The following is a 9,536-nucleotide window of genomic DNA, read 5'->3' as shown; positions in this document are numbered from 1 at the left end:
CCCTGATCAATGCCGAGTTTAGAATCAAATATTACCCGCATCGTGGCAGTTTTACAGTGCGATTCTGTGGTCACCGATGTTGCCAAATATCACATCGATAGCAAGTAAAGCCTGATCACTTCCAAATATAATGGCTTCAATTCAACCAAATTGCTTTTTAGCTAAGCTTGTTATTTGAAAACTAGTGTTTGATTCTAAAGCCCTGGGGTTCGCTATGGCCAGTAAGTAACAACGGAATTTACAAATACCTGAAAATTTTATATATTAGTTAACTGGCGCTAAAGAATTGGTTAAGATTGAAGTGGTTGAAAAGAAAATTGCGAAGGAATTCAAAATTAAATTCAGGAAACAGAATGTTTTTTAGAAATATTTATTATAGTCACATAAGTTAAATAAATACTATTGAGTTGAACAAAGTCCGCAGCACCGTTAACATTGCATGGTGTTGAATAAAATAATCAGAAATCAAACTTCAGGGTGTTGTGCCGGGGTGATTGGGTTGAGGGTAACATAGTCGACCGTACATTGACGAATTCGGTATTCTAGGTATCGAAGAAAAATGTCCGAAATATGGCGAATACACCCGACCTGGAGCCGATAGCGGAAACACGTGATAGAGCGGTTGTCTGAATCCGCCGATAGGTGGCGAAGGCGGTGAGTTGACGTCACGACCCGGATTATGTTTTTTCCATTTAGTCCGTCGGTTTTGGAACCAGATTTTAACCTGAGTTTCAGTCAGGTTCAAAGATAAGGCTAAATTCAGTCTTTCGCACACGGATAGATAACGCGTAGTTTTGAATTTATTCTCCAGCGCCACCAATTGTTCGTAAGTGAAAGCAGTCCGGGCGCGACGACCTTGACCTTTAGAATCGGGGTCGGTATCTTCGTTAGTCACCGCGAGGGCGGCGGATTCGATGACGTCATCATCGTCTTGGTCTGGTTGGATCGATGCCGATGCCGGTGCCGTCGCGGAGTGGTTCACAGTCGTCGGCTTATCATCGATATGGCTCTTATCTTCATCTGAAAATAGAGACAAAATGATGATGATGAACGGGAATTTAATTTGGAAAGCCAATTTTCGAATGGGCGCTGATCAATCGAGCAATTTCGTTGTCATTGTGCGCGTCGTAATTGATACAATTATGTAGAAAATGATACGGAATTTGGCGATCATTTACGAACGCTTTCTCTCCATTAAATCGCTCTCAAAGAGCCATTATCGGACAAACGAGCCGTCACGAGCCAAAACGAATCAAACCCGCCCATGCGAAACGACGACAAACTAGACTTAATAACCGAACTGTCTTTCCCGATAACCTTTTATGCAATTATGCTAACAGGATTTGGTAATAGTGTCAAACACTCGAGATGAAAATGGTCTCCCGAAAAAGGCAACGGCGGCATCAGCGACAAAATCGATACGTCGTCGTTTCGTTAATGAATTTTCAATCGAGAGAATTTAAAACTGGTCGTACACGGCGGACGAAACGATGATGGGATAAACGGGTGTCGGCGACACATCAATCTAAGCTGTACATTGCTTCCTCGAGTAATCAGATTGCAGGGACATTATACGCTTAATTGAAGAGCATTCCAGGTCTAATTGAAGACGTTTTCTTCATGTCGCCGTAAGAGGCTTATTCCAAGACGGTGATTCCCAGTTGATAGGATTCAATATGTTCTCTATACTTGGTTCACTCCCGAGTAAAACCTTTCCCTCTCGCGTAGTCGATCATTAGTGGATTTCTGTGTAACAAACAAGCCCTTGAGCATCACTCGTGACGGACTGACGCGACATAATCATCGCGATCATTGATCTAATTTCGCCTCTATTTAACTTATTGTTTATTTAGAAAAAAGAGATCAGATTGAATTTTTCTAACAGTTTTTAATACACACGTTTTCAAACAGAGCGAATTTCGGGGAATTACCAAAAGCCTGTTTTCACGAAATGATTTTTTTGTTTTGTACATTCCCTTGTCTGCACAGTCACTGCAAAAAATTAAGACCACTCTCGGACCGCCTTTAGACTTCAGTCACGCAATTACGCTTGGTCCAATGTGTACACCAAAGTTTCTGTATTTTTGGGGGATCGAAAGCCTTGTTACTTCAGCAGCCATACATTTAACAATGAATGCTGCCCCTTCCAACATATGGAGAACACTGCACTTTTGAATTCATTACTGATTTTGAGTCCCTGTGAACTGAGCCGTATACCGCAATCTCTGATTTGATAATCGGTATTCGGTTAAAGAATTAAGTTTTGATTACAACGAAAATATTTATGGACAAGATTTACAAACTGTTTATGTGTCATTGTTAAATGTTTGGGTCTGGCGGCGAGATTTGAAGTTTAAAGCTTCAGAATGATATCAAGGAATTAAACTAATGAATAGTTTCACCACCACAGGTGTCGATTTAAAAGTCAAGATATCTTAAAGAAAACTCGTCTCGGACCAGGTATCGGCCTCACACCTGCGTATAGAGCCTATAATCCGACTATAGATATAAAACTTCAATTCAAACACACATTATTAGCAGAAATTATTCCGTGTCATGATATCCGTTTTCGAGTTGTAAAGACCCCCAAACTGATGGCTCATTTATTTCATTAAAATGTTTCTTTTCGACAAGCGTTCGGTCGATAAAGGCTTGAATGGCGGACCGAGTTGATGAATAAGACGCCTATTAACGAATTGTAAGAGTTAAAGTCATACCGACTGTGAATAGACTGTTTAAAGGGCGTTTTGAAGCCAGTAAAAGCTGTCACATTTTCTTGTTTATGATTAACGAGCGAACGAATTCACAAATTGGGGAATCATATCCATTTGCGCTGAATTGAACACATTCTAAAGCGATGTTTGTACAACGACTTTAGTCAGTTGAATATTCGGTGATAAATGGAGAAACCTCCCGTAGGAAATTCAAACCTTTCTTTCCGACTCTTTGTATTTTGTCATATGTATGTATATATATATATATATTATATACAGCTTTTCAAATACAAGTTTCTTTAACAACGTTATATTCAAATAAATCGAGATCAATAAAGTTTTTGTTGTCGACTTTTCTATGATCCGTCGGTGTCGTCTGTGAAATAGATCTGAGAGCAGAGCGCTCCGATCCCGTCGAGGGTCGGGTTCCTTCTGTTCGAAGAGAACTGATTCAACTAAATGTTAATGCAAGAGATTAAATACAAGTTTCGATGCAGAAAATTTCATTTGAAAAGTACAGTAAACCTTGCTTCAGACATGGCACTAATTCAAAAAGAAACGAACTCATTTTCTGACGTCCTGGCGCATTTTCCGATACTTAACCAACTCGGTTTTTCACGATTCGGACCAAATTTACCACGGTCCAGTTTGTCCGACTTGGAGTAATCATTTGTCAAATGATTACTCCAAGGTGATGTTAACTGTATAACATCGTTATTGCAACATACTAATAAGTCATTGCACCTGATAATGATATCATTGCACCTTATTGAACTTCTCAAGTCACTTCCCTGAAGGGACCTCAAGCTTAGTCCCACTCATGTACGTGTAATTTACATTCATTGCACTTGATGATGGCTGCTTGAAAACAGTTGATACGTTAGGCCTCTCAATAAACCTTCAAATGCGTTCTTAAACTGTATTCTTAAAGTGTGAAATTCTAATCCTAATAGATTTGATAATTTTTCGAATTTATGCTTACATGGTGTTCTTGATCGAGTTTCATTTTCAAGATTTCTAGATTTCAAATTTGACACAAGAATTAAGCATAACTTCATTTTCAATGCTTTAACTTCAAATTCCACTTGAGAACTTATATAATTGAACGGGTTCTTCCGTGCCGATTTACTAATAAGTTTCTGTTAATTTTGGTTCTCCGCACCTGGAGCATTCCATCGTCACGGAGTTAGCCTACTTACGACTGTAATTAGTTGAAGATCGTGTGAATTTATCTGGACTCAAAATATCTGAGATTGAAAATGACGTAAACTTTCTCTCTCTTTCCGGTATGATTCCCGCTTCCGCAATCTGCTTTCCACCCGTTCCACTCGCTGTTCGGCTCCACCTCGTTCCACAATCCGTCCACATCGCTTTTCACGCGTCGTCTCGTATTCACTAAATCACTCACTTCCCGCTGTCACTTTTTATTGTTCACTTCCGGTAAATTATGTTTCGCTTCCGGTATAACCGCTTTCAGTATTGCTGCGCTAGAAGAACGGTTACAGCTAATCCAAAATGGCCGCGATATCTGTTACAGATTCTCGGACACTTCTAAGGAAGCCTCCATTTTCCATAGAATTTGAATAAATTCTATCTCATTTAAACGACGAGTTTGAACATAATCGTCTAAAGACTGCGTGAAATTGAGTTGTTTTATGAATGAAAGTAATTCAGGTTTTAACAGATGAAAGCCGTGTAGATTTTACTGGCGCGGAACGTGTTTCTAATTGGCTTACAGTTGAGTCTGAACTATGAGCTGATTGGATTCCTTTGTTCTCCCCGACTCTCCGTACAGGTAAATCCTCTCTACTGCTGCTGCTGCTGCTGCTGCTGCTGCTGCTGCCGCTGCTGCTAACCGAGCGGTATCAATACAAATTGACGTCCATTTGATCGCGTTACTACTAATGTATCCATCGATAGCTCATTTTCATCCAATTATAGAAAGTAGATTTTTGTATTTTTTTGTGAATAGTTCGCGGGCTAAAACAGAATCAGCCTCGACATAGCAGCTCAGAGCTTCGAAAGACGGTTTTTCCTATAATTTTCCAAATTTGTGGATCTCAATCTTATGATTTGATTATTTTCTGACGAGTCATTGAACGGCCGTGTTAACCATAGTGTTCTATCAGTAAGGACAAATTGAGAATTACTTGATTTCACTAAAATTAGTGAACTTTATTTGTGGCAAACACTCGTAAAAATCTTGTGTAAACCTTCAAAGTGAAATGATGAAGCTTCTATGCACTGGGTAGAGAAAGCTCGTGTTTCTTATTAAGCCAAGTTAACCTAAAAAGTACTAGTCTTCATGTTTTACTAGCCACTTATTGGATGATAATGATAACTGGGTCCAGTTCTACAGTTGTGAGTTAGAGCATGGACGTATAAACTAGATCTAGTTTATACGTCCATGGTTTTAGAGTTAACTCTGAACTCAGGATCCAGTTCCACAGCTGTGAGTTTAAGAAGACTCGGAGTTGAAATCAGTTCATTTTCAATGAGTTTCTGAGACAAATTTAACTCAAAAGTGTTGAACTGGGTTCTGCTTTTATTGGCTATATTCGACTCCAAAATGGATAAATATTGAATTCAAGTGCGAAGAAGCGATGTCGGAGACTTGAATAGTTCCTCGCGGTGACAATAGCTTTCAACAGCTCTGATAATCGTAGATTAATTTCTTAAATCCACCGATAAAGGATTATAAAACCGGGCTGAGATTCGTGTGACCGTACTCCGGGTGTTGTAAACTTTTATTGCACCGAATTAACTCATTTACTCCGCACGATTATCTTTTCAAATAGAAAGATTTAAATTCGCGAGTAAACTAGTAAACGGGTAAAGCGAGTTAATAGCGAAACATTAGCGCGATAATAAAGTCATAAATATTAAGTTCATACGTGACTCCGATAGCAAATCATCGGTCACAAACCGTTACAAATTGATATATAATTTTCTAAATACATTCTTACAAACACAGAGATTTCTATATGAACCGAAAAATGTGGTCGAACTGAAGCGAAGACATTAACGCGTACAAAGGGACATTAGATCAGAATAACCAGTTTTCGAATAGAATCGTGCGCAATAGAACTTTATCGTCTTTTTTTTATAGTTTCTAAGCACAACCCTTATGTGAAATCCCCTAGATAGAGCGCACTAAGAATAAAAAAGGGTGTCCGAAAATGTGTCCTCTTAGTTAACGATCTATTTTCGACGTTTCGATTATATCCAGATAGTCATCTATCTTCAGGAATCAGTGCTGTCAATCCGATCCAGGATGGGGTGTCTTCATTAACCTCACACCTGACGATGTTCTCTAGTGTGAGGTCGAAACGTCATGTATTTCAACCAATTTTCGATTGAATAAACTCTCGGCTTAAAAACGTTTAAATCTGTTGGGTTTTTATCTTATCAACTGTTCACCAAGTTTGAGTGTGGTCATTCTAACTACTGGTATCTTGAGTTCGTGTTGAAGATGACATAAAATTCGTGCTTACTAAGAATAAAGTGTCCGAAATGTTACCTTGAGCTTATATCTGTTCAGCTCAATCCTAATAGTCTAGATAAATACTAGCGTTATACATAGTAAGTAAAAGGTTTGATGTTGGGTATTATTATTGCTGAAGATGACGACTATATGCACAAGTTAAGAATACGATAAGATTAGTCAAACTATCAGCTCAATGAAGCAATTCCTACTCTTTAGTGTGCAGGGATTTTATATCATCTTTCGGACTGTTACATCTATTTATAAAACGAACCCATCCTCGGCACTCATCTTTACAAACTTAAATTTTCTTCGTAATTTCTGCTTCTCTCCACAGTTCTCGAATAGGGTTCTTTTTAAACGTTGTGTTATAAAGCACACGGTCTTTTCAATCGTAAAGTACACTTTCAAACTAACCCTATATGCTCTCGCTTTATAAGCTTACATAGGTGGATCATTGGCGGATCTTTTAAGATTGCTTTGACATATTCGCTTGTATCAAACCCGTTTATGAAAAGACGTCGAGTTTTTTTTACGGCGTACGGGTTGAATGCCGGTAGTAAATTATCGAATTTGATTCTTTTATCGCCAGCAATACGTGACTTAACAAATCATTAAACTATTAAAGTATGGATATTGTAACAGAACACCTGTGTCATTAAAATAGACCAGTTTACGCCTTCGAAATAGTCTGCATGACCGCGCATTAATTAGACCGGTCGGTATACCTTACCTTAAAAAATGTCGTCGAGTTTAAACACTGATCAGGGATATTGTGCACTTATTTTCAATTGAAAGTTGAAATTAATGTTTGTACAGCTACGCGAGTTAAATGGCAGATAAATTATGTGCGTCGACTGGTATTTCGACACGATATTCGCTGTTGACGGTGGTGTATGTCTGTGTGTGTATACAGTATTGTGTCAAAATAACGTGACAAAATCAATGTAATTTTCCACAAACAACAAGAATATAAAAACCGTCTCACTAAAGAAAAAAAAACATTTTCACAAATTCTTTCCGAAAGAAATTCTCACAACTTATTACTTGAATTCATTTTTCATTTCATAAATGGTAAAATTGTCCCTTTTTCTATAAGAGTGAAAGTAAAAGGATATAAGAATATCGAAATTGTTCTGCAAAAATTCTTCGAATCTAGAAATCTGAAAGATAGTATCAAAATTTTGTAGCAAAATGTTTTTTCGAGGTTTTGGTGTAATGTTACTCCTCTAGGGGGCGTTGTACATCCGTGGTGCCAAGTAAATGAAAAGATAAGAGTTATCAAGGATTTCTGTTTTAGGGTATAGTTTCAAGAACAAGTCTAAGCATTAAACCGCCAAGTTGTCCTCATTTTTTAATTGATAATATGAAGTAGCCAGAGAAGCCAAAAATATGAATTAAATGTGAAACTTCATCCGGGCAAAGTATATTTCCGCATCTAGTTCCATAGTTTTATACAAATTAGAGTAGACTTTTTGGTTAAAATCAGTTCATTTTCAATATTTCGACCCGGTAAAAATTTCAACCGAGAACTACTCGTGAAACTGGGACCAGGAGTCAATGTCGGGCAGGTGTGATATACAGGAGACTTCGCTCAAGTTGGATTTTACCGTAATAACGTGGCCGACTTGAGTGACATCCGAGTTGGATAAAAGTTTCATAAAAGTGTCACAAAAATATTTCAACAAACATCCGAGATGAACGGTTATCCGAGTTTATCGGATCCGTCTTGGCCGGTGACTACTGAATGTCAGAAGTGTCTGAGGCAGGTGATTGGTGGTGTCGCTAGTGTCGCCGGTGTGGATAATACTGAATGATAAACCGATTGCTATTATATGCGGCAGCGGCAGCAGCAACAGCAGCAGCTACCAGTAAATTATCGGCGACACCTTTCATCGTGATTTCCTAATCAGATACTTTTACCTAGCAATTTTACATCGCTATACGAATCAGCGTTTCTACATTGCTCTATCTCCTCGACATACACCGGTTTATCCCCCCCCCCTCCGGAGACTGACGATTCTTTAATAATTTATTCCCACGTGTGACAATTACCGTTGATAAAAGTGCTATTTTAGTAGTCAGATCGGTTTGGTAAGATTGCACGGTGCTAGCTAGTCGTGTGACGGCTAAATTGTTCGGTTATGTCGGTATGGTGACAGCGAACAATTGTCCCAAATTAATAGATCGAGTCCCTATTTCCATGTATCTTACCGTCAACGGAATCGCGCACCTGATTAACGGCATCGATAGTCAGCAGCCGATCTACCCTCGCTGCTATGTAATTTTCGAGTTGACAGCGAAAGGAAGTTTTCGTAGTAATGAAAGTTAATGTATTTTATGAGCGCAACCACCAATCATCGCGACGTTTTGCCGGTCTATCTCGCAAAGATTGCCATCGAATGCAGGAAGCCTTAAATTAGCAATAACTGCGTTGAATCGCTGTGCGCGATAACCCCTTTGTTCGGCTTCATGCAGCGTCATCAAAATCACAAATGGACAACAACTAGTTTAGCGCCACCTAGCGGACAGACGTGTTTCAGGCCTTGAAATGTGACAGAGATGGCAGTATAGATTGTAGACTGATGTTTTTCCGCTATTTGTGGATGAAATAGAAATCCTCGATTTATTTTCTAACGTTTCGAGATTTTGCCTCTAAAACACTCTCTCCGAACAATACAATCGGGGAAAAAATGAATACTGAGTACGACATATTTAGAAGAGGTCTCTATGAAGATGAAACTTAAGCGATTATTAGTCACTTTTTGATATGAAAAATGCTCGTCAACCTAAAACAAGTAGCTATCTCACAATCATACGGTACTGCTGCACCAGTTCGCGCACCAGTATTCAGTAGTTTAATTGCACCGTCCTGTACCAGTAGTGAACCAGTTTTGTAGTTTTGCACCAGTAAACACACGGGTGCTGTTTTTCTAGCGTTTAAAATGTAAACGCATCATTTAATACGAAATGATCTTCGTCATCATCGGTTCAGGGAAAATGCCGGTCCCTTCTGCTTCGATGACTCCCTCAGTCATCTCTGCCAGTATTGAGTCAGAGGACTCCTTAGTCTCCTCAGTATCAGAGTCTCTGATTGAGTCATTCTAACAGTATCTATTTGTGGTGTAAGATATCTGAATACAGTAATAATTTGCATATTCTACTGGGACTCGAACCTACTACTATGTTTACTACTTCCTGCATGACGAAACGTGGGTTCGAATCCCAATAACTTTTCAGGATAGTTTCCATAGAAATTAGTTTTTCATGCTTTACATTTTTCATCGTAAATTATTCTATATACAAGAACTCAAACCCACCACTAGGTTACTTCCTGT

At 38.8% G+C, this 9,536-nt stretch overlaps 1 protein-coding gene across 1 annotated transcript; it reads right to left on the bottom strand.

Moving 5' to 3' along the window:
* Positions 1-472: 472 nt before the first annotated feature.
* LOC141898353 (homeobox protein ceh-30-like) lies at positions 473-4,123 on the bottom strand. Its single transcript, XM_074784206.1, has 2 exons — positions 3,914-4,123; positions 473-1,020 (listed from the first exon to the last, which is right to left on the bottom strand). The coding sequence occupies exons 1-2, from the start codon at positions 4,080-4,082 to the stop codon at positions 473-475; spliced, it is 717 nt and encodes a 238-aa protein (XP_074640307.1). The 5' UTR covers positions 4,083-4,123.
* Between the last annotated feature and the right edge of the window lie 5,413 nt (positions 4,124-9,536).

Source organism: Tubulanus polymorphus, chromosome 2 (genome assembly GCF_964204645.1).
Source record: "Tubulanus polymorphus chromosome 2, tnTubPoly1.2, whole genome shotgun sequence".
Classification (NCBI taxonomy): domain Eukaryota; kingdom Metazoa; phylum Nemertea; class Palaeonemertea; order Tubulaniformes; family Tubulanidae; genus Tubulanus; species Tubulanus polymorphus.
The sequence above is the reverse complement of the archived record's forward strand: the minus strand, read 5'-3'. Positions and strand labels throughout refer to the sequence as shown.

Excerpts from the sequence above, each read along its gene's own strand:
- LOC141898353 (XM_074784206.1), bottom strand. The coding sequence starts at position 4,082 with ATGTGGACGGATTGTGGAACGAGGTGGAGCCGAACAGCGAGTGGAACG. Across the intron at positions 1,021-3,913 it reads ATCTTCAACTAATTACAGTC|ATGAAGATAAGAGCCATATC; the intron begins GTAAGTAGGCTA and ends CTCTATTTTCAG.